General features: G+C 49.5%; 1 protein-coding gene across 8 annotated transcripts in view; it reads left to right on the forward strand.

Annotated features, from left to right (window-relative positions):
* MPP2 (MAGUK p55 scaffold protein 2) overlaps positions 1 to 20,765 on the forward strand; it is a 28,570-nt gene extending 7,805 nt beyond the window's left edge. For 4 of the 8 annotated variants that reach the window (XM_025986934.2, XM_025986936.2, XM_025986935.2 and 1 more), the window contains 11 exons: positions 448 to 566; positions 12,881 to 13,033; positions 13,157 to 13,306; positions 13,697 to 13,924; positions 14,641 to 14,772; positions 14,893 to 14,998; positions 15,082 to 15,150; positions 15,376 to 15,537; positions 16,184 to 16,386; positions 16,769 to 16,897; positions 18,208 to 20,765. In XM_025986934.2, coding sequence (XP_025842719.1) covers positions 448 to 566; positions 12,881 to 13,033; positions 13,157 to 13,306; positions 13,697 to 13,924; positions 14,641 to 14,772; positions 14,893 to 14,998; positions 15,082 to 15,150; positions 15,376 to 15,537; positions 16,184 to 16,386; positions 16,769 to 16,897; positions 18,208 to 18,384 — 1,628 coding nt within the window. In that variant the 3' untranslated portion in view covers positions 18,385 to 20,765. The remainder of the gene's footprint in view (positions 1 to 447; positions 567 to 12,880; positions 13,034 to 13,156; positions 13,307 to 13,696; positions 13,925 to 14,640; positions 14,773 to 14,892; positions 14,999 to 15,081; positions 15,151 to 15,375; positions 15,538 to 16,183; positions 16,387 to 16,768; positions 16,898 to 18,207) is intronic. The other 4 variants (XM_025986937.2, XM_072747082.1, XM_072747081.1 and 1 more) reach the window with 1 other exon arrangement.
* Positions 20,766 to 25,267: the final 4,502 nt, after the last annotated feature.

Raw genomic sequence — 25,267 nt, forward strand, 5'->3', positions numbered from 1 at the left:
CATGGCCGCTTGCTTGACTCTGGGCCTATACTCAGGTACACGCTCCAAGTACTGTCTCTCTTATCCCTTAGCCCTTTAGATGCAGGGGGCTGAATCCTGAGACTTCAGCCCATCCAGAGGTTGCTTGAGGCATCTATGGTTCTCTGGTTCAGGGTAGAACCTAGAGCCTGACAACTGCTCCCCACCTGGGAGTCCATTTCCTGCTTCCTAGAGCCTCCCACCTGCCCACGCATTACCTAGGGCCTAGAGAATAGGCCAAGGAAACTGACCTCCTCCTTCACCCCTAGACCAGGGGCCTGGAGTGCCTGTGCTGCGCAGGGGGGCAGTGCTGCCGGAGAGGGACTGTCTTCTGTGGGACACAGGGTAGGAGGGTGGGGTTGCTATGCTGTGTTTGGTCTCCTGTGCCCAGCTGGTACCTGTGTCTCACTGCCTGCCCCTTCTCCCCAGCCATGCAGCAAGTTCTGGACAACCTGGGATCCCTCCCCAATGCTACAGGAGCTGCAGAACTGGACCTGATCTTCCTTCGAGGCATTATGGAAAGTCCCATAGTAAGATCCCTGGCCAAGGTATAGTGTTCCAGGGAGGTGGGCATAAGGGCACTGTGCCTAGGGAGTTTATGGGGTGTTGGCCATAGGGTGCCTGGAAGTGGGGCAGGTGGCACAGAAGACCTGTAGAAGGGCTCTCCATGAATATCCATGCCCAGGTGATGACTGTGTATGACTGCAGGTGGCGGGCTGTCCCATGCCTGGCTGGTGAGAGTGTGGACATGCCCCTGTGGATGGGTGTGCCTGCCAGCTTGTGAAGAGTGTTACTGGTGAGGGGTGGGCATGCCTGTGCATTGGAATCTCTAATACACAGTTTGTCCTGCCTGTCCTTCTACCTTTGGGCATTTTGTGCAGATGTCTTTTTAAGATCACCTGCCACGCATCAGGTGGGGGAGAAACTCACAAGAGAAAGTTATGAAACAATTTGGTAATGGCCATGATAGAGGCAGATGCAGTAGGCATTTTGGGAATATAAAGGCCAGATGCCTAACCTGGCCTGGGGTAGCCAGGAAAGGCTTCCTGGAAGAAGGGCTACTTGAGCTGAATCTGGAATATTGAGGAGGAGGGAGAGGGCATTTGGGGCCAAAGGAAGAGCTTGAGCAGAAACAGAGGTGAGAAAGAGCCAGAAGTATGTGGAGGACTGAAAATGTTGGTGTTAGGCTGGAGCTTCAGGTACGAGATAGAGAATGTAAGCTGCAGAGATGCTGACAGGTTGTGGAGGGCACTGGGGGCTGTGCTGAGGGCTTGGGGCTCATCCTGTGATGTCCTGTGAATGACATGGAGCCTTTTGTGGGTTTTAAGCAGGGGTGTGATGATATAGTGTTTTAGGAGCATCCCTCTGGCAGCACATGGAGGATGGTTGGAGGGTCATGGCTGGAGCTGGAAAGATGAGAGTTAGGGATGACTCTGAACTAGACCTGTGGCAATAGGAGGGGAGGATGAAAGAAGTATTTAGGAAGTGAATTGGCAGTGCTTGGGGTTTGGGTGTGGAAGGTGAAGGATGGGGGTAGCAAGGCACCCAGGATTCTGCACAGGGGAAGTAAAAGGCTGGTGCCACTCGGGGCTCGAGGTGGGGTTGGGGGAGTAAGGGTGGGGTAGAAAGTTGCCCCCTCCCCTGGGATGGAGGCAACAGAGTTGTAGGGAATCATGTCTACTTACTCAGATTTTTCCAGAGAAGGGGGCAGTTGTCTGCTGGAAATTGGGGATCAAGGTTGAGCAGGACCATTTGGAAATGAAGATTCAACTAATTGCTGAAAGGAGAGGAGAGGGACCCCACCAAAGCCAGGGAGCAGGATGAATAGGGCCCCAGATGGTCCGTGGCAGGTGTGTGACTTTCTGGGGTGGGGTGATTCAGTCCCTGGATGCTGGGAGTAAAGGAAGTGGCTTTGGGCCAAGTCTTATGCTGGGTGTGGGCTGAGATGCAGGGGAAGGTGTGACGGAGACAGGGGAGAGGGAGCAGCTCAGAGCATCACCTCTGGGGCCCAGGCTGGGGGAGTTGGGGGGTGTCAGGAGAAGACAGAGAGGCAGGGCGAAAATGGAGATGAAGGCCTGGGGGCTCCCTGAGGTCACAGGATGTCTGGGGAGAGAGTGGATAGCTGGAAGAGAAGTCAGAGGTCAGAGAGAGGGAGATGGGAGGTTTCCAAGGAGGACACCTCTGGGGCGGGGGTGATGTGACAATTTAGGGTGTGGCTGTAGTGGACTGGGAGGTCAGTGATGTTAAAGAGGCCCAGAAATGGAAGGTTTGCATGTGGGATGGTGTTGGACCTAGGGTACAGTGGGCATTGGGGTGGGAGAAGACCGAGGTGGGGCCCAGGGTCCCAGGGAATGGTGGTGGGGTGACCAGGAAGTTGGCAGTGATGGTGATGAGGCAGCGGGAGAGGGTGGTACAGTCAGGTGGCAGCTTTTCCACAGAGTAGGGATGGGGAGTGGGTCACAGGACAGCTGTGGCTGGCTCTGTCATAGAGTGTGGAGGGGGACCAGGAGAGGGGCCAGGCCCCACCGGAGGGGACACCGTGTCCTGGAGACACAGCCTCATCATGTGGAACGTTTCATCTGTGGAATGGCTGAAGCTTGGGGAGGTTGCTAACCACGGAGGGTGAGAGTGGAATGTTCTGGGGAGGACAACAAGCAGACTTGGGGGAGAGGATTGGAGAAAGGGAGAGTGCTTTTCATTCAGTGGTCAAGGACCATATTCATGTATTAAACATAAACACAAGGAATCATGCATGTTTCAAACAAAGAGAATGTGAGCAGCTCCTCAGGGGCAGGGGTGTGCCCAGGGCCTAGAACAGTGCCTCACACACAGTAGGTGCCCACTGAATGTTTGCTTAATGAATGAGTACAAAGAGTATAGGAGAAAGCCTACCAGTCCTCTGAGTGTCATCTCCAGGATGAAATGCTGGCCATATTGTCTTATGTTCTTGCTATTTCTTTGGGGTTTTGTTTTGTTTTTTAGAAGATTTTATTTATTTAATTGAAAGAGAGAGAGAATAAGCAGTGGAGATGGAAAAGCAGGCTGCCCATCAAATAGGGAGCCTGATCCCAGGACCCTGGGATCACAACCTGAGCCAAAAGCAGCCGCCCAACCGACTGAGCCACCCAGACGCCCCTTGCTATTTCTTTGTAAGACAGAAGTAGTATGATGCAGCTAGTGACTCTCTGTCTCACACTCGCTGCTTTCTCTCCCCGCAGGTGACCGCTGGCTTGGGGTTGATGATGTCCTACCCCCTGAATGTTTGCCCATCTCACCTACAGATGTATTTAGGTGTAAATAATCCACCCCTATGATAGGGGATTTTACACTTTCTGTAATGGAATAATAGCATGAGCCGCTTAGGTTTGTGAGAGTTCTAGTGAAGGAATGTGATTATTGACATAAGTATAGATGTAGACACGGGTAGATTCGTTTTAACTGTTGTGTGGTGTTCCCATATATGAAAGAGAGTCCGGTGTATTTATTTATTGCTTCTCCTGCTGAGAGACAGGCATGTTGTTGATTTGCCTCTACTAAGGACTTCCTCACAGTCCTCTGCTTCTGCACACGTGTGAGCGTCTCTCCAGGGTGGACACTTGACCCTCCACACCTGTAACCTGCCAAAGCTGATTTCAGAGTTGAATTTGTTAGACCGCATCACCTCTGGGGCACGTGAGCTGTTGCCTCTACAGTGAGACAATGAGATAGGGAGCTTTCCGGATAGCAGAACCACAGGGTTGGAAGGTGCCCTGCAAAGCACCACCGCCCCCATAGTGTATTCGGTGTCTGATCCACCCGCCAGCAATCCAGTGCGGGGATTGCTGGCCGGAGGACTTCGTCACTCCCTCAGTCATCTATCTTCGATTTGACGAACGTCTAGTGCGTGTTCACCGAGTACCCATGGCAGTGCTAGGGCCCAGGGAGTGAGCTATCAGAGAGTTTGTTCTCCCGAGGGAGCCCCAGTCTGTCACCCTGGTATACAGCACAGCTGCACTGAGAAGTTATTGATGAGTGGATCAGATTGTAAACATCAACTCCCTTCTCCAGAATTGTTCTTGGGGATGAGCTGGTCAGAATTGCCTCCCCAGGGATTCCCAGGAGGCTTCTAGATGCATAAAGCACAAGAAAAGGTAGCATGGACCTTTCTTTGATACTGAGACTCCCAATAAGAGGCTGATGGGCTAAGGGCACCCTGTAGCTTCTCTCCATCGAGCTGTGAGAGGAGCAAGATGTGTTATCTCCGTAAAGGCCTGTCTGAGCTCAGTAAGAATTGCTCCCATCCCTGTACATGTGACTCTCTGCAATGGAATTTTGTCACTTCCCTCATCAAAAGATAGAGTTTCTCCACTCTTCAGTCTGGGCTTGACCACATGACTTGCTTTGGACAACAGGACTTACTTTTCACTCCTCATTAATTTTAGTGATTATAAGTACAGAGATCATTTCTAACCTAACAGACAAAGCACTTGGATCAAAGATCTAGTTGCAAAAACTTGGTTCTCCTGGTGCAGTGGCCCATCCACTCAAGAGTAGTCAAGCTGGAATTGCCTGGAGTAACTATTAATCTCCTTCCCTTCCTCCTGTGGAGGGAAGCTTGCCTTTCCTCTGGGGCTGTGCAGATAGCATGGGAAGGGCTCCTTCTGCTCCTCTCTGGGCCTGAGGGGACAAACCCTAAAGGCTCTGGAAGGAAGTCAGATCTGGCCAATGGATTGTAAATCCAGGGGGTTGGCTGCAGACAACAGGTGGCGGCCCTAACAAGTGGGTGACATCGGGATCCAGCACAGGTGTTCCAACAACAGGAAAGGCTAAGGTGAGGAATCCAAGTCAAGTGACATTCAGAAATTCAGGCAAACTGTTACAGTGGGGACATCTGCCAGCTGGAAGGCCTGTGATCTAATCCATATGACACGAGGTAGAAAGAACATAGGATTTGGAGTCAGAAGAGTCACTGGCTGGCTGTGTGGTTTTAGTGTGTCTGATAATAGTTAGTTATTTCTTCTGAAAAGTGGGGATAAAGATGTCTCTCTTTCAGAGTCATGGCGGGGATGGGGAAAGTCATAGATGTAGAAATGCTTTTCAAATCATAAGGAGTTGTTACGAAGCAGTCTTGGCCGTTGGACCGGAGTTCATTGGGAGGACTCCACTCCTATGATAAGGCCAGGGTGAGAGAGTTGGCAAAGCAAGATAGTGTCCTAGAAGAATGAAGGATGAGGTGGGCGGGGGAGGTCACTGAAATAGAGACTCTGACCAAGGAACATGACAAGTGGAAGCTACAGTGGTGGGGAGCTCAGTATATCATCCAGCTTCTGCTGCGTAACAAACCACCCACAACTTAGTGGCTTAAAACAACCATGTTTTATGTCTCATGATCTTTTTGATGGCTTGGGTGGTTTTTCTGGTCTAGGTTGCTCAGTTAGGGCAAGGTGTTCTAGGACATTCCCATTCACATGGCTGGTGTCTCTGGTGGGACGGCTGTGATGTCTAGGATGGTGTGGTCTCTCATCTTCTAGGGAGGGGTCCAGTCTCAGCAGCATGGGAAGACAAGCCCCAAGTCTCAAGCATTTTCCAGTCCTCTGCTTGCATCACATTTGCTAATGTCCCATGGACCCAAACAAATTACATTGTCAATTCCAGATAGAAGAGTCACTTTACCTTCTGGCACACCATTCTCTGGGACTTTTTTTTCCAGTGTTTGAGCTATTTAATTATGAGCCTAGGATTCAAATGAGAATTCCTTGTCTTCTGCAAGACCAGAGAGGTTGGAGTGGGAGGGCAGAGGGAAGAGCTCTCTAAGAAGTGGCTGTGTGGCATTTCTGCTTTTGCAGTCTGCTTACAGCTGTGGATCAGGAGCTGATAGATTGGGGTTCAAGCACCAGCTGCACCATTAGCCAGCTGTGTACTTGGTCCAGTCTTCTGGTCTAGAATAAACTTGAGTCCCTGCTGTGCCAAAGATGATTTTCCGAGCAGAATTCAACAAATAGTTCCCACAGAAATTCAAAACCACTCTCCTGTCTCCTGGTAGCGGGGCCGGGTGCATCTAATACTACAGGGTGTGCACGTACCAAGAGCATGCTTTCTAAAAATAAGTGCCTGGATAGTGGCACCACAGCAGTGGAGGCGCTCAGGGAGTCAGGAAACTTTGACCAGAATCCCTGCTGTACACCAATGAGTTGTGGACTGTGAAGGAATTCATTTGACCCACTCAAGCCTCAGATACTTTATTGTGAAAATGGCCTTGAGACTACTAATCTCACAGGGTCATTGTGATGTTTAAATGAGATATTTTGCAAATATGCTGCTTTACCATTGAGCATAGATGTACCCATGGCCCAGCCATTTTGTTCCCGGGAGAAACTCTTACACGTGCACCAGGAGATACAGACTGGAATGTTCATAGCAGCACCATTCACAATGGCAAAAACCTGACATGACCCAGCTGCTCTCACCCAGGAGAGGAGATGAATAAAATATGGCATAATCGCACAAATGGAATATAATATAGTGGTTAAAATGAACGACCATGATGGGAGGGAAAAGAATGAATTATAGAGAATAATATTAAGTGAAAACTAGTAGGTGGAACAAAGTGAAACAAAGTGAAATGAAAAATGAGAGTAAATCTTAGCCAAGTAATAGTGGGTAAAAAAAAATAGTACGGAAAATAATTTTTCACTTAATAATGTTAAGTGAAAAAAAATTGGGTCCCCAGGAATTATGTATAGCACAATTCCCTGCTGTTTAAAAAAAGGTAAAAATAACTAAAAATGGTATTAGTTTTAGGAATATGTACAATACAGAAATACAATAAAACTGTAAAATGGGAAGCTAGAGCATGATGATCACAGGGAATCAAGATGGTGATTTCTGGGAGTGGATGGGTGGATGGTGCAGGTGGTTTTAGATGTAGGATATTGCCAAGATCCTCATTTATGATTTGAGTGGTGAGTTCTTAGATCCCTGTTATGCTACTACAAAAATGTCTAATTCACTACCAACTCACTAAAAAGAAGCCATGAACAAACCAATATCATGAAACACGGATAGGGTTCATCCACTTCTGGGTTTTCAAAGTCCCAGAAAAGTGTGTTGCAAATTATAGTACATGTTAGGTGTTCTTAGCACTGGTCACTCAGCTGTTTAGATCAGCCTGCTGTAGTGTTTCTTTCGTTTTTGGATGATTGGATGCTTAAATTTTCCTCTGGGCTCTGAGGGTTGAGTTTGGAGAGCTGTGCTTTTATATCTGTGGGTAAGAAGCCCAGGGCAGCCACAGGAGGATGAATGGACCAGCCTGCAGGGAAGGATCATTAAGTCAGAGATGGGAGGTAAGCAGCTTGGGAGTGGCTTCGTCTTGGTTAGGTGACAGCTCCTAGGGAAATTTGTTTTCCCCATCAGTGGAGCAGAAGATGCTGAAATGGGTGACCTCTGTGCTCACGTTACCAGGCCATGGTAAGATGGTCGTGTCCCTGAGTGCCTTTGTTTATTCTTGAAACATAGTTGCTGGGCTCCCAGCATCATCCTAAATGCTGGTAACTGAAGCTTGGTGGGCTGTGCTGAACTAAATGACAGGATCACATAGGTTTTGGTGGAACCTTCCGAGGCATGCCTCTAATGTCAGAAGAACCTCAGGGTGTAGCTGGTTCCTGAGTGCTACTCTTTGCCACTTCAATTGTCTGTTCCCCCAGCAGGAGGGCTATGCCCATCCAGGCTGTGGGAGTACGTCTGAAATGCTGCACACCTGCCAGAGGACGGTTTAGGTCACTGTGGGGTAACATGCCTCTCCCCCGATGTGTGATGCTCTTCACCCCTGTTTGGGGAAGAGAAGACAGAAAGAAGCTAGCCTTTATTGAGCACTTGTTAAGTGCCAGGCACTGTCTCACTGAATCCTCAGAATATCCCTGTGAGGTGTTATTAAAATCTTCCCATCTCATGGACTTGCAAAACTTTCTATCATGAAAAATTTCAAAAATGTCTTCCAAACTCGCATCATCCATTACTTTACATCAACATGTAACAACTCATAAATAATCTTGTTTTATCCATACCTCCACCTACATCCCTCTTTCCTAAGTTATTTTGAAGCAAATCTCAGACATAATTTCATCTGTATCTCAGTACATATAGCTAAAAGATAAATATTGTTTTTTTTAAAGATTGTATTTATTTATTCATGAGAGACACAGAGAGAGAGAGAGGAGGAGACATAGGCAGAGGGAGAAGCAGGCTCCTCGCAGGGAGCCCGACGTGGGACTCGATCCTCAGACCCCAGGATCACGCCCTGAGCCGAAGGCAGATGCTCAACTGCAGAGCCACCCAGGCATCCCAAAGATAAATATTCTTTAAAAAAAAAATCATACTACCATCATCACACATAGAAAAAAAATTTTTTTAAAGATTTTATTTATTTATTCATGAGAGATACAGAGAGAGAGAGAGAGAGGCAGAGACACAGGCAGAGGGAGAAGCAGGCTCCATGCAGGGAGCCCAACGTGGGACTCGATCTTGGGACTCCAGGATCAGGCCCTGGGCCGAAGGCGGCACTAAACCACTGAGCCACCAGGGCTGCCCCACACATAGAAAATTAAACAATAACTTTCTGATGGACTTTTAATAAATGGTATTAGGATACCTGGATTGTCATTTAGAAAGACATCAAAGCAGATCCATACTTACGCCATACATCAGAATAAACTCAAAGCAGATCAGAGATGTAATGTGAAAAAAATAAACCATATATATTCTAGAAGAAAACATGGATCTGTGTGTGGGGAAAGCCCCCCGCCCCGCCCCCCCCGCTAAACGAAGCCTTAAAATTCAGATGCATGTATTAATAAATTTTTTTAATTTTATTTATTTATTTATTTGAGACACAGAGAGAGAGATAGAGAGAGGCAGAGACACAGGGAGAGGGAGAAGCAGGCTCCATGCAGGGAGCCTGATGTGGGACTCGATCCCAGGACTCCAGGATCACACCCTGGGCTGCAGGGGGCGCTAAACCGCTGCGCTACCGGGGCTGCCCTGTATTAATAAATTTAACTAAGTTAAAATTTTTTTGTATTGACAAAAAGCCATAAGCAGAATCAAAAGACAAGCTAGAAGGGAAATATTAGCAAGAGGTATCACAGATAAAGGGCTTATCTTTCCAAAATAGAAAATATGTTAAAAATGAGAAAAAGAAAAAAAGAAACAAGACCTGATAGAAAAATTGGCAGGAGACAATTTACAGGAGAAGATATAAAGATGGCTCTTAAACATATGGAGAGATGCTCAGCTTCACTCAATAAGCAAAATGGAAGCCGAGTCTCACTGAGAGATTGTTTCTCGTCCAAGTGATTGGCAGACACTTTGGGGGCAAGGTTTCAGGGAAGTCTCTCATCCAATGCTGGTGAAAGGACAAAGCAGCCCAAGCCCCATAGAAGGGGGTTGTCAATATCTAAGGAAATCATACTTGTATCTCCTGCTTGATCCAGGAGTTGACATGGAAGACTTCTCTACAGATAGACAACAGCTGTGCTGGGTTATTCACTGCAGCTTTATTTGCAATAGTAAAATATTAGAAACAGCTTAAATACCCATAGGATTGGTTGAATAAATTATGTTACACAGTAAGTCAAATATAGTAATTAAAAATAATAATAAGGAAGATCTCCACATAGCAGCATAGAGTGATTTCCAGGGCATATCGTTAAGTAAAAAAGAAAACAAAACAACAACAAACCAAGCCAATTAAACAAACAAACCTCAAGGAATCAAAGAGTGTGTATAGTGTTCTATCTTTTATGTAAAAAAGAGAAATATTTACTTATTTTTGTGAAAAGAAATAGAATAAACCAGAACTAATGAAAATTATTACCTCTAGAGTAGAGACACAGGCAGAGGGAGAAGCAGGCTTCCAGTGGGGAGCCCAATGCAGGACTTGATCCCAGGACCCCAGGATCATGACCTGAGACAAAGGAAGATGTGCAATCACTGAGCCACCCAGGTGCTCCCAGAAAAGGAAATTAACCCTAATACCTTTTTTAAAAAAGATTTTATTTATTCCTGAGACACAGAGGGAGGCAGAGACATAGGCAGAGGGAGAAGCAGGGTCCTTACAAGAAGTACCATGTGGGACTCGATCCCCAGAGCAGGATCACACCCTGAGCCAGAGGCAGATGCTCAACCGCTGAGACACCCAGGCATCCCAACCCTAATAACTTTTGCTCACAATCTTCTGACTTTATACCCGATGTGAGATATATTCTTAGCCACCAGCCTCATGTATTTATTTAAATACTTAAAATGAAAATAACCCAAATGCTGATATAAAATTAAAAATTCAGTTTCTCAGTTGTACTTATCATATTGCTCAACAGCCACATGTGGCTCTCACATTGGGCAGCACAGATATAGAACATTCCCATTAATGCTGTAAGTGTTTTTAGTCTATTCTGAGAACAAAAAGAACTGTAGATAAATCTTGATTCTTAAGTTTGTGATAGGTAGTAGCAGTAGTTCAGCAATTCTGAAATCTTTCTGAATATTATAGGACAGAACAAATAAGTAAATATATTAAATGTTATTAGGAAACAAATTCTCACTGAGGGAGAAGGGAGGTACAAATATGGAATGGGAGAAGATGAGGAAAATCCTGCAGTTAGATTTTAGTTGGAACAATCAGTATTGATTAATGGCTTTTAAAGAAGTGACACCCCAGAAGCATTGCGTACCAACTGCCCTCATCTTGGTTTCTAAATTCCCTGCCGAAAGGAATATGAATTCCTAGGAGAAATTGTTGAACCCAGACCTGGGTTAGGGAAAGTACAGGATGAGCCTGTGGCAGAAGGAAGAAGGTGCTCAAGGACTGATGGGGAGATGTCAAAAGGACACAGGTGTGTTTGGGGCTCCCAGTGCACAAATCTGGGATAAATTGAGACAATGAAGATAGTGATGGTGATGGTTTAGAACACAGAGTGAAAAGAATCCATAGTGAGACAGAGAGGGGGGTATAGGCAAGAGGGAGGAGGGGTGGGAGAGGGAAAGGACAAGCTCTTTCTTATAGTAGAATGCCAACTAGTAAATGTAGAAGTAGTAACAGAGGTAGAAAATCACCATTTTGCAACCTCCAATTTAAGAATTGGACTGCTGACTGGGGCACCTGGGTGGCTTAGTTGATTAAGTATCCAACTCTTGATTTCAGCTCAGGTCATGATCTTAGGGTCATGAGATTCAGTCCTGCATCCATCTTTGTGCTGGGCAGGGAGCCTGCTCGGGGCTCTCTCTCTCCCTCTTCCTTCCCACACTCCCCTGTTAAAAAAAAAAAAGTTGATTTAGGCAGGAGTCATGAATAAATGCTAAATTCATCAGTGAAAGGTTGTTGGGGAGCAGAATAGTCACATGATCTCAAGGCATGGGAAAGACACAAGATCACTTATGTTTAGAACTCTTGCCAAAATGATTGGCCTGAATTTAATCATGGGGAAACTATCAGAAAGATCCAGGTGTGGGGCATTTTACAAACTACCTGCCTGAACTGTAAAATGTCCTGAAAGACCAAAAGCCACTGGGATCTGGTCTAGATGAAAGGGAATAAAAAGTTGTGACAACCAAAGGTAACACATGGTCCTTGATGAGATTGTCCATCAGAGAAAGAACAACAACAAGGAACCGATAAGGGATATTTTTGGGACAATAGCTAACATTTAAATAGAGACTATTAGATGATGTGATATCAATATGTCAGTGCTGAACTTCTTGCATGTGATAATGGTATTGTAGTCAATGTGGCAGATCTCCTGTGTGTTCCTAGGTGATGTGTGGCTGAAGTACTCTGGGGTGAAGTGATTTATTTTTCAAATGACTCAGAGAAAAAAAAGTCTTCACTTATATCCCTGAAGTAGCACTCCTTACTTCCTGACCCAACTAACATAACTGTCCCAGCTGGGCTGGTCTCTGGTGAAAGCTTCCTTTCCCCTTTTTGAAGCATCCTGTCATAAAGTCCAGAGTCAGTAGAGCAACAAGTAGGTACAGTGCCTTCTCTTGATACCATGGACAATTGGCCCTTGAACGACACGGGTTTGAACTGTGTGAGTTCACTTATGTGTGGATTTTTCTCAGTAAAGATAGTACAGTCCTGTAAATATATTTTCCTTAATATTTTCTTTTCTCTAGTTTACTTTAAGAATACAGTATATAATAATAGAACATACAGTATATAATAATAGAACATAGAAGATATGGTTTACCAACTTTTTATGTTATCCATAGGCTTCCAGTCAACAGTGGGCTATTAGTAATTAAGTTTTCATGAAGTCAAAAGTTACATATGGATTTTTTTTGACTGTGCAGGGTTGGTGTGCCTAATGCTGATGTTGCTCAAAGGTCAATTGTATTGATTTCTTGTCCCCTCCCTCACTGGGAGCACTGGCCTCAAGGTCTGGAGACCCAAGTTTGGGTCCCTGTGACCTCCACCTCCCTGGCTTCCTCGTCCTGGGCTACAGGATGCCCAAGACCATGATGTCAGGTAGAAGAAGCTGTCCTTGAATTCACATGCTTATAAGGTCCTGGGGGGTAGGGGAGTGGAGGTGATGCTGGGGACAGCTTGATCATTTTAATGGCTCTCTGTGACAAGAGGATGGGAATGAAGGATTGTCCTTTGTATTTTCCCTTCCATAAACTGGATCCTAGTCTTCATTTTGGGGAAATAAGGAAGCAGCAAGGTGTGTCTGCACATGAGCGAGCGTGCTTGTGTCTGGGTGAGTGAGGATCTGATGCAATGCTGAGGGTGAGGTCTGAAGTCAGGATCTGAGCTGGTAGGGGACAGTATTTGGTACCCTAGGGTTCTCAGGGAGCTTCAGGTGTCACCTGTTCTGTCCTTATCCTCCAGGCGCACGAGCGGCTGGAGGAGACCAAGCTGGAGGCGGTGCGGGATAACAATCTGGAGCTGGTGCAGGAGATCCTTCGGGACCTGGCACAGCTGGCAGAGCAGAGCAGCACAGCCGCAGAGCTGGCCCGGATCCTCCAGGAGCCTCACTTCCAGGTTCCTGCTCTGGGGTGGGGTGGTGTTTGGGGCAGGCTGCACAGATGGGGGCTTACAGGATGTTTCAGCAGGGATGGGAAGGGACCATGGGACATGGTCCCTCTCTTTCCACTGCCTCCTCAGTCCCTCCTGGAGACCCATGACTCTGTGGCCTCAAAAACCTATGAGACACCACCCCCCAGCCCTGGCCTGGACCCCACCTTCAGCAACCAGCCAGTACCTCCCGACGCAGTACGCATGGTGGGCATCCGAAAGACTGCTGGAGAGCATCTGGTGAGGCTGCTAGGCAGGGCTGGTGAGGTGTGATCTGGGGTTGGAGAGGGCACTGAGAATAACCAATGGGGACCAAAGCTGGTCAGGAAAGGGCTAAAGACCAAGATGGGACCAGCTTTGCCCAGGGACGGGCCCATGTAGCCCCAGGAGACCACAGACATGGTGCATCCAAGCTGCGCACATGTACCAGAACCCTCTCCACTCTGCCCCCCTCTCTCTCCACAAATGCCCCTCTAACTGAAGAATTTGGGCAGAACGATGGGAGAGGAGACTCTGCGAGGCCGGGGTGGAGGGGATGAGGATGGGAATGGCGGGGCTTCTAGGAGACCCATCTAAAGATTCTGGCTTGGAGCATCTGGGGCCTCATCATACCTGCCCTCTGTCCCCCAGGGCGTGACGTTCCGTGTGGAGGGCGGTGAGCTGGTGATTGCACGCATTCTGCACGGGGGCATGGTGGCTCAGCAAGGCCTGCTGCACGTGGGTGATATCATCAAGGAGGTGAACGGGCAGCCGGTGGGCAGCGACCCTCGTGCGCTGCAGGAGCTCCTACGCAGTGCCAGCGGCAGCGTCATCCTCAAGATCCTGCCCAGCTACCAGGAGCCCCATCTGCCCCGCCAGGTGGATCCCTCCGGCCCGAGGGCCAGGAGGCAGCCGCCAGGGTCACAGGCCCGGGGTGGGAGGCCCCATCTCCCACATGCTCGTGCATTAGCCCCAGTCTTGGGCACTCATACGCACATGTGAGGGACATGTGCACATTTAAGGCCTGGGATATACATGTGAGCACCTGTTTCAAGGCAGCCCTGGACCAGCCTAGGTGTACTGGGTGCGTGCATGCGCAGTGTCAGGCTGCGGCGTGGCCTGTAGGGCTGCCGCCTGGTTGGTGGACGATGGGGATCTGGCTGCAGTCTCCCTTCTCCTATTGGCTCCCTAGTCATCTGCCAGGCCTCCCTGTTCCAAGCGGAGGGTGTGGGTGGACTGAGGGATCCTGCATTAGGTGCCAGGATTGTGTCCCTTCCCCAGCGATCCTGCCTTCTCCTCAAGGGATGAGTCCCTGGCCCCAGGCCTGAGCAGAGGCCCCATCACTCTTGAGTCCTTTTGTTCTAGATGGAAAGGGAGGCTGGTACCAGAGAAGTGGCCGGGTGGGTCTGGGGGCATCATTCCTCGAGAGGGGCAGTGCCAAAGCCTCTTTCATCAGGGTAGGAGGAAGATGGTGGACTGGGTGACACTCCCCATTCCCTCAAGAGGGGGAAGTGGTGGAGGCAGGCTGGTCTTAGAAGGGTACTGCCCTCCAGCCTTCCCTTCTTCCCTTGACGCTTCTCTAATCCCCCATGCAGGTGTTTGTGAAATGCCACTTTGACTATGACCCTGCAAGAGACAGCCTCATCCCCTGCAAGGAAGCGGGCCTGCGCTTTAGTGCTGGGGACTTACTGCAGATTGTAAACCAGGATGACGCTAACTGGTGGCAGGTGAGTCCTCTGTGTCTGTCTCCAGCTGTGGTTTGTCGGGGGTTGGGGGTGGGTGGGTGGTGAGGGCCTGGGGAAAGTATCTTCTCACTCAGGCAGATCTTGGTCCCATGTCCATTTCAGGCATGCCATGTAGAAGGGGGCAGCGCTGGGCTCATCCCCAGCCAGCTGCTGGAGGAGAAGCGGAAAGCCTTTGTCAAACGGGACCTGGAACTGACACCCACCTCAGGTAGGAGGGTCCCCAATGTAACCCCTAATCTGGGATCTGACACAAGCCTGCCTGGCTTCACTTGCCCATCTCTGTGTGGCCAGGGACCCTATGTGGCAGCCTTTCAGGAAAGAAAAAGAAGCGGATGATGTATTTGACTACCAAGAATGCAGGTGGGTATTGGAGGTCCCTTCCCTGTCCTGTTCCAACATGGCATGCCCACTCCCTCCACCTGCCTTGACTGGTGCACATGCTGTCGTGGTGCTGATGCTGCCAGTCGGGTCCCTAGGCCTTGCCTCCTTCTCTCCACTGCCCATGGCCCCAGCCCTCTAATCCTTGGCCCCTGGCCCCACCAATGCCACCCAAGTAGCCTGATGACGCTGTCTCCCTGTGTTCAGAGTTTGACCGCCATGAGCTGCTCATTTATGAGGAGGTGGCCCGCATGCCCCCCTTCCGCCGGAAAACCCTGGTGCTGATCGGAGCTCAGGGTGTAGGCCGGCGCAGCCTGAAGAACAAGCTCATCATGTGGGATCCAGATCGATACGGCACCACGGTGCCCTGTGAGTGGGAGCCGGACCCTGCTGGGTGGGGAGCAAAGAGCAGGGGCTGCCCTGGGGGCCAGGGCTGGGTCCACGGAGGGGGGGGCCTCTGCTTGGGCATTGAGTCAAGCAGTACTTTTGGATGAGGTGTGGGGGTGCACCCTCTGCGGGTGATGGGGGAACTGCAGGCTGGAGAAGGTTTGGGAAGCGGTCCTTTGCAACTGCGGCCTGGGTGGGCTGGGCAAGCCTTGCCATTCCGTCTCTCATGTTCCACTTGTTAAAAGCCCAGTCGGGAACCCATGTGAAACAGGGCCTCATGTAGCCTTGTGGAAGACAGGGCTTGTTGGTGACAGAAGCAGGGGGTGGTGAGAGCTCCTGGTTGGGAAGCAGGAACCTGAGTGCTGAGCCCAGATCTGCTTGACCTTGGTGTGCACATTGCCCTCTCTGGGCCTCAGCCCCCCATATGAGAGCACTGGGTTGGAGCAATGAACCCTGAAGGTCCTCTCACTATGGACATCTCGGATCCATGTGCGTGCCAGTGGGGAGGGTGAGGGTACGTGTGTGGGAAGGCAGCCATGCTGGGGAGTGGAGGGGCCATAGGACCCATGCGCGTGTGTCCGAGGTGGTGCAGCCTGCCTATGCTCATTCAGCCCCTCCTCCCCCCTAGACACATCCCGGAGGCCCAAAGACTCAGAGCGGGAAGGCCAGGGCTACAGCTTTGTGTCCCGCAGCGAGATGGAGGCTGACATCCGTGCTGGGCGCTACTTGGAACATGGGGAATACGAGGGCAACCTGTATGGCACGCGTATTGACTCCATCCGGGGTGTGGTTGCTGCCGGCAAGGTGTGCGTGCTGGATGTCAACCCCCAGGTACTACCCCAGCCTACTTGTTCTCATCCTGCCCACATCCCTTCTGGACATTCTGCTGCTCCCCCAGCACTCCCCACAGATCTCCAGGCACTGGTCTCCCAATCAGCCGCCATGGAACCCCTCAACTACTGCTAGGGACCCAACCCACCTAGAACCTCTTTCTCAGCGTCCCAGGCCCCCCACTCCTCTAGGTGTCTCCAGTTTTCCAGTCCCCAGCCACCTACCAGCTGTTCCTCTACCGTTCATCTTCGGGACTCAGGTCCTGGGACCCCAGGTACCCTTTCTGCACCATGCCCAGGTAGCTGTCCCCCCAGCTATCCTTCCTCCCACCTTCTAGGATGTCCGTGGGGATAGACTCCCGCATCCCCTTCTTTTCCTGCAGGCAGTGAAAGTGCTGAGAACAGCTGAATTTGTCCCTTATGTGGTGTTCATCGAGGCCCCTGACTTTGAGACCCTACGGGCCATGAATCGGGCTGCACTGGAGAGTGGGGTGTCCACCAAGCAACTCACGGTGAGGGCTCTGACGTGCAGTGGGAGGAGTCTGGTAGCTGCCTGTGGGGAGAGGACAGGCTAGAGCTGATGAGGGGAAGAAGGTGGTGTTGGGGAAGGGGAGAGGAGCCTACCCTAGGTACTAGTGAGGTTGGACTTGAGATTCCCACTTGATAGGCTTGGAAACAGGTCTGAGCAAGGAAGTGAAGTGCCCAAAGTCTCACAGAGTCAGGGATATGGCTAGCCTGGGGTGCAGGAACTTTTGCCACGCCCACAGCTTTGTCCATTCTGTGGGGACAGAGTGCTTGCCAAAGGGAATCCAGAGGGCCAGTGGGAGATGTATGGGCAGAATGGGTCAGGTGGGCTCAGGTTGTTTACAGCTGGAGGGAAAGTCTGAAGGGAAGGAGAAAGCTGGAGACTGGAAGGCTGGCCAAAGGATGACTTAGCAACAGGGAGGAGGCAGAGCTTGGAGAAGAGGCTTCAAGTCAGGTGTTACAAGACCCCAGGGCACCTACCTCCCCACCAGGTACCCCTTGAACAGCCTTCCCCTGGAGTTGTAGGGTTTGCGGAACTCTGAGCTCAGGGGTCCATCTGCTGGCCACACCTGGTACTGCAGTTCTCCGGCCCCAGGCCAGAGCTCCGCTTGTGCCCTGAGAAGGACTGTCTGGGCTGGGCTCCCTACTGAAGTCCGCTGGCCACAAACATAGCCAACTGGGGCCACTGGGACAAGGCTGGACTAGCCCTAGAGCTTCCGCCTTGGCTTATTTAAATCAGCATTCAAAGTTCCCTTCCCACCCCTGCCTGGCAAGCTGGCCGGCTTTGACTACGTGTGGGGTGGCGGTTGGTGGCCCCCCCGGCCCCTGGGATTGCCCTAGTAGTGGCACTCTGGGGAAGCATTTCTCAGGCTGCAGAGGTAAGGGCGCCTGGTCAGAGTGGAGTGAGTACTGACTTTGGAGTCAGGCAGGTTCTGTGCTGCTGATGACCAGGTGACCTCTCTGTACCTCAACTTTCTCTGTTAGAAATTGGGAATAATTAACCCCACCTTGCAGAGCTGTAGTGAAGATTATGTGGGTTGCAATGCAGTTAGTGCCGAGCTTGGCATGCACCAAAGGTTATATCCTTCCTTCCTCTTTTCACCCATTTGTCTGTCCGTGGTTGCAGGAAAGCTGCCTTGGGCCGTGTGGGGAGGAGCTCCTGTGTCTCCGGCCAGGGAGTCAGTACCCCATCTGGCTGGGCTCTGGGGAGGGCGATAGAGAGGGGAGGTGGCAGATTTCCCCCGATGACAGGGGTGATGGGGACACTGATGGCTGGGAGGTCCCCTTGTGCCAGCAGGAGGCGGACCTGAGGAGGACAGTGGAGGAAAGCAGCCGCATCCAGAGGGGCTACGGGCACTACTTCGACCTCAGCCTGGTCAACACCAACCTGGAGAGGACCTTTCGTGAGCTCCAGGCTGCCATGGAGAAGCTGCGGACGGAGCCCCAGTGGGTGCCCGTCAGCTGGGTGTACTGAGACTGTTCATGTGGACCTCACCCCTCTGGGTTGTGCCCCAGAACCCTGAATCCATCCCCTTCCCCAGTCATGACCCCCAGCCTTGATCCTTAGCCCTGATCCCTGGTGGTCTGGCTCTCCCTGGGTGACGGCTCCTAGCATGGCCTAATCTGGCTTCAGCACAGACGCGTGTACTGCCAAGGTGGTGGGTGTTCATGGGGTACCTCTGTGCCCAGGTGCTGCCCACTCCCGATGCCCACTGGCCTCCAGATGTCCCTCTCTGAGGGCCAGGCTGTGCCCAGTAGTGTGTCAGGGTCACCTCTGTAATGCTCAGTCCAGAGAAGAGAAAAGCTGCTATGGGGCCATGTGGTCGGTAGGTACACTGCCCCCTGCCACCTCTCTCCAGTCACTTTTTCTCCTTGGACTAGCAACACCCTCTCCATTCCTGGGCTCCTCCCACCTCTCACCCCTCTGGCCTGGGAGCAGGCCTTGGGCTGTTTCCACATGGTCCCAGTAGCCAGGCAGTCCTGGGCTATGGTACCAGCCTGGTGCCATCCTGAAGGCTGGAGGAGCCAAAGCACGAGCCAGCTACCACAGCCAGGGAGCAGTGCCGTCCCAGCTCCCTTGGAATGAGGTGGGGTCCTACACGTGGACCCTGCCCTGTCCTTCCCTCATCCACAGCTTTTCACTGCCGAAGTCTCTCCACAGACTTCTCTGATGTGCCCCGGACAGGTCAGCTCTGCTCCCCGCAGGGCAAGGTCAGCAGGGGTTGGTGGGCTCAGGGAAGGTAGGGGTGAGCTGAAGCCTGAGCCATGTGACAGGGAGCCTCCTACTACTGACCATGGCCCACGATGGGGCACATCTGGGCTCCCTGTTTGTGACCATTGTCCATGTTGGTCTCTCTGGAGGGGTCCAGGTGGCCCGCTCACATCAGGTCTGCCTGGGGGGCTGAGGATGTGTGCAGAGGGGAGCTTGTGAGCTGGCCATGGAGCATGTGGCTGGCAGAGGACATCTGTGCTCTAGGCGGCTCCTTGTTGTTCAACTCCAGGGGGCGCTATCCACACTGTTCCTGCCTGCACAGCTTATGTTCCACAGGCTGGGGCACCTGGTCTGTGTCTGTACTGTTAGCGTGCGTGTCAGTCTTGGTTTTGGGAGAAGAGAAGCGAAGGGTTGTTTTGCTTTGGAGGTCACTCTTTGGGGCCCTTTATGGGGGTTCCCCATCAGCCCCCATTTCTTATGAAACCCTTATTCCAGATTCCAGAGTCTTGACCCCCCCATGTCTTTCTCCCCCTTTCCTATTGTCGCCCCATCCTAAATGACACCCTTGAGTCCTTGGGGAGGACAATTGTGTAAAATAGGAGAATCTCTTTTAAGAATGCCGTCCTCGACTTCCCCAGGCATCTGGCCCTTGTCCCTCTCTGTGATCCTGTCTGGGGTGAACCTGTCCTTGCAGGGACCACCCCCTCGTCCCCACCACCTGCCTCTGTGCTTCCTAGTTCTCTGAGTGTCTGATCCGACTTCGCTGCAGGTTCAGCCCGAGCTGGCCCCTGAACCACTGTGTGCCCATTTCCTAGGGAAGGGGAGGGAGAAGAAACAGAATATTTATTACAAAGTTAGAAATATATTTATTATATTAGGGATCTCATTTGCATTTGCATAAGATATGCAAATGAGATGTCAAGGTCAAGCCTGCTCCCATCTCATTTGCATAGCTCTGCATCCACTATGCATTCGCCTTTTTACTCCTCTTTTCCCTCAGTTCAGTTCTTCCTTGCATCACCCTTACCCACAGCCCAAGGGGACCAGGAGGGGGAGGAAAACTGGTTGCCGCTCTCCTGCTGGTCAGAGGCAATGGTATCCTTTGCCAGTTCCCACCTTACCTGGGGCACTTGGGAGTAGAAGCAAAGAAGGCATCTTTAGATGCAGCCCCCCCAACCCTTGGTCAACCTCCAAAGTCCCCTGATGGAAACAGCATGCTCTGATGGGGGTGGAGGGAGCTGGGGGCTGGGCATCTTGCTGAGGAGTTGGCTCCTGGCCCTGTAGGGCAGATCTCCCGTGTTGATGCTGTTCTGGCACCTTCACATCTAGTGATGCCCTGGAGGCAGGGCTGGGTCCCCCCTCTCCTGTCTTCATCCCTCCCTGAACTGCATCCTACCTCCCCTACACAAGCCCCACTCCCTGGCCCAGGGCTGGGTCGGAACAGGTGTGCGCCCACCACGTTACCTCTCTGACCCTATCCTCCTTCCCTGGCCGCTTGCATTTGAGGAACCTCGGGATAATGAGGACTCTGCCCCGCATTGTCCACACTCCGTGCCAGCCCTGTTGCCTTTCCCCTATCCCCTCCCTCAGCTTTTGCTCTGACTGGTTTTCTTTCTTTTCCTTTGATTAAATGTGAAAACAAAGGCTTCTGGGCTCTATTTGTCTTTGGTTGGGGCCTGGAGGATGGCTTTGGTACAGGGTGAGAGTGGGGAGCCCAACACAGATGATCTGGAATGAATGTCAGAGTGACTTGTCTTGTGTCCAGTGACGTCTTCCAAAATTTCCCATCCCACCAGTCCATATGCCCCGTCCCCAGAAGATGCTCATTCTAAATGCTTGTATCCGGGAGTCTGTGAGCTTTCGTGGGGGGCCAGGGGACTCAGGGACTCCATGGTTAGTCCATGCCACTTCGTTCAGAACTTGCCTTCAGCAGGTCCTTGTGTGTGTGTGTGTGTGTGTGTGTGTGTGTGTATGTGTGTGTGTATAAGGTGAGGGTGGGGCAGCGGAGCTTCTGCTTAAGGCACAGATCACCTAATTCTCATCTACCTTCCATTCACAATTTTTAAAAAAGATTTTATTTATTTATTCATGGAGAGAGGCAGAGAGAGAAGCAGGCTCCATGCAGGGAGCCTGATGTGAGGCTCGATCCATCGATCAATCCCAGGTCTCTAGGATCAGGCCCTAGGCTGAAGGCAGCGCTAAACCGCTGAGCCACCCGGGCTGCCCCATTCACAAATTTTTTTTTATAAAAGATTTTATTTATTTATTCATGAGAGACACACACACACAGAGAGAGAGAGGCAGAGACACAGGCAGAGGGAGAAGCAGGCTTCATGCAAGGAGCCTGATATAGGACTCGATCCTGGGTCTCCAGGATCATACCCTGGGCCAAAGGCAGGTGCTCAACTGCTGAGCCACCCAGGGATTCCCCCCCATTCACAAATTTTTAAGTTAATAAGGGAACACCCATTGCCCTTAGTCTGTCAGCCTATTTTGGCTTTGGGCTATACTTAAGACAACTTAGAATTGCTGGGATAGAATAGGGTCCTTATTTTCGCCTATCTGGGGGCTGAGGTGTATCTTCACATACTTACTTTTTTTTTTTGGTATTGTATTTATTTATTTGACAGAGAGAGAGCAGGAACAGGGGGAGCAGCAGGTAGAGGCAGATGGAGAAGCAGGCTCTCCACTGAGCAGAGAGCCGGATGTGGGACTCCATCCCAGGACCTCAAGATCACAACCCCAGCCAAAGGCAGACATTCAACCACCTGAGCCACCCAGGTGCCCTGTCTTTACATACTTACTTAACGCAGAGAATGAAGCTGTATTCTCCAAAGAGGGGCAAGAGAACAGGAAGGAATGAGAATCTTCTAAGCCAATCTCAACTGTGCCGTGCCTTTTTCAGCTCCTGTTTCTTCTCTGCTAAATGAGCTCTGCAGTCAGCACATGCATGGCCTCACTTATGCATTGAGACTCTGAAGCCCGGTTTCTTTTTTTTTTTTTTTAAAGATTTTATTTATTTATTCATGAGAGACGCACAGAGAGAGAGAGAGGCAGAGACACAGGCAGAGGGAGAAGCAGGCTTCATGCAAGGAGCCTGATGTAGGACTCGATCCCAGGTCTCCAGGATCACACCCTGGGCTGCAGGCAGCGCTAAACTACTGCACCATCAGGGCTGCCTTGAAGCCCTATTTCAACTGCTTTCCAAACATATCTCTTCCTGGGCAAGCCTCTTAGCAATTTCCCAAGATCCAAATCCATAGTTTCATGTGTTTGCCATTCATTCTCTCTGTGACCCTCCAAGAACCTGTGTACTCCTCAGGACACTGTAGCATTGTTTATGTGGCTGCTCCTCTCAACCCAATAACCAGAGCTCCTGGAGGGCAGAGGTCAAGCTCTCCTATCCTTCGGTACAAGGCTTAGTACAATTAGAATCAACCCTAAATCATTTCTTTGAACAAACGAATACAATTAACTGAGGTACATTTGTTGAGATTTACTTTCCTTAAAAATGTACCAGTTGGGCAGTAGTCTTTGAACTTTTGAACAGGAGAGGGTCTTATAAGATACAGTGTGACTCCCTATTTTACACAACGGAGGTGGACCCTGTGTGCATAAGCTTTGAACCCTGTAACCTGTTAGGGTTAGCTAACAGAAGCTTAATTCCTTTTATCACTGCTGGCTTAGCCAATCTTCAGCATGCATTCATGATAAAGGACCTAGAAGCATCTTGAAGTATGATATTTCTGGAACAATACAAAAGGATAAAGGCAAATTTGGCCCCAGTTAGGTAAATGGTATGAAACTTTAAACAGACACACACGCAAACATTCCCAGGTATAGCTGCACACCTGGAATGGATCCTGTCCACTACAGGAATGTTTTGAAGTACTTAGTAATTTCAATAATGACTGTAATAGTTATAAAATAACAGATTGATAGCCACTTTCAGGACTCTTGCCTTCAGTAAATCAGAAAATTATTTTATGCTAAAGAATCAGGGAGAAAAGCTATTGCAAAGTGAGGCTGAGCCTGACAGTCTGCGGAGTGTTGCCAGAAGACAAAGCTGATGATTATAGCGGTCTGCTGACGTTGCCTAGTGAAGGACATCTCTTGGGTGGCAGGAGTCCAGCTCCTGAGAGCAGCCAAATGTCCTCGAAAAAGACCATGCTGGGGTCACAGTGCAGTCTGGGAATCAGATGTGGCAGGTATGAGGCATGAGTGTGCCCCTCTGACCATCGTCCCTGCGTAGGAAGGAGAAAGGGCCATGGAGACAACATCTGGATGTGGCTTATATGTTTGCCCTCTTTTTTCACTTTCACAAGTCTTGGCATAGAGCCTGACAATTTAACAAATTCTCTAAGCCTGTAAGTCCCACCTCACCCATTTTTTCCCCCCTAAGGCATGGTCTTCTTTTCAGAAACAGATCTTCTCCTGGTAGTTGCCCATACACCTGCCCTCCTACTATGCAGTAGAGGCTCAAGCACTGATCTGTGGACCATTTCATCTGGGACAATATGAGGAAATTAAGAACAAAGCAGAAAGTTTATCATTAAACTGAATTTATTTAAGTTTAAGAATTATCATTTATTCTGATGTGGTGATTGTGAATTTTATTTTATCACATGCTGATGTAAGAAATGCCATCTTTTTTTTTCTAACTTGAATCAAATCTTTCCCTGAGTCTTTTCTCATCAGAGTAGAAAGAAATGAAATCTCAATCTTGTTTCAGAGGGCTTCGTCCTTTTTGTGCACTCACACAAAGATCTAAGGGACTTATGTAGTGCCTGGAAATGGGAGTCAGAATCACTTTAGGGAAAGTGGTGAACAAGGTACCAGTGTGGTTTTAAACAATGAGATTGCACATAAATCAAGTTTTATTGTGTTGCTGAGCTTGTGGGAAGGGAAATATCCAAGAGGCATGGTGAGTGGACAGGAAAGGTGGAGTTACCCTAAAAGGCAGATGACAATATTAGCATCACATTTGGAAAATTAAATATAAAGCCAGGGGGATCCTGAAGTTCTGGTAAAGTAGGGATCTGGGAAGGGGCTACTCAGTTCCAAGATGACACATATCCTGGACCCTGACAGATGCAAATACAAATCCTTTCTGGGGGAAGGTATCATCGATTTCAACCTCCTAGATTAAAATCCATAGATGGAAGTCATCCAAACATGAGCTCACACTGTGAGACCACAAAATACAAAAGAACAAACCACCACGTGTGATAGTTAACATAAACAACTGCATATTTATATCTCCAGGGACTTTTGATGTTAGGCACAAAGTGTAAACCAGCTGTGTGTGTATAAAATATTTAATGGAATAAAAGATGCATTACAAAAATTAACAAGCAGCAGGACTCTAAGATGACCAGTTAAGTTTGAAAGAGAATCACCCAAAACTTTAGAAATAAAAAATACAAGGATGAAAATACAAACTAATTGTGTGTGTGTGTGTGTGTGTGTGTGTGTGGTGGGGAGGTTTAACAGCCAATTAAACATAACTGCATAGAGATTAGTAAATCAGAAAGCTGTCCCCTAAGTACTTGGACCTGCAGCATCGTCAGCCCTGAGAGCTTGTTAGAAATGCAGACTCTTGGGCTCCACTCAGAATTATTGAATCAGAATCTGACGTTTAACAAGATTCCCTGTGATTCGTAGGCATGTTCAAGTTTGAGAAGTACTAAACTGGAAGAAAGTACATAGACTACAGAACAAAGAGATGTGGAGGAGGGAGAGGTTAAAGAGATAGGGCAGTGATAGAGAGTCTAGAAAAATTTAATTCTGGTCAGTGGTGAGATTAAAAATGTTAGAGCACAGATAACATTTGAGGAGAATATCCTAGAACGATGAAAGGCATGAATTCACATATACAAGAATTTACATCAAACACGAAAACCAAATAGTTCATGGCCAGGAGTGAGACCACAGAATATCAAATAGACAAGTAGGAGAGAAGCCTATGTATTTTGGTGTGTAAACATAAAACTAACGTGTTTCAAGATGAGGGGTTGCAAAGTGACAACTGGTAAAGGAGTGGTCTTTCTCACCTGCCTGGAGGACACAACTGAGCCTGCGCAGTGACAACAGTGAGCATGAAGGGAGTGAACAAATGTCTACAGAGGGTACTTGAGTATCTGAT

Source organism: Vulpes vulpes, chromosome 2 (assembly GCF_048418805.1).
Source record: "Vulpes vulpes isolate BD-2025 chromosome 2, VulVul3, whole genome shotgun sequence".
NCBI classification, from domain to species: domain Eukaryota; kingdom Metazoa; phylum Chordata; class Mammalia; order Carnivora; family Canidae; genus Vulpes; species Vulpes vulpes.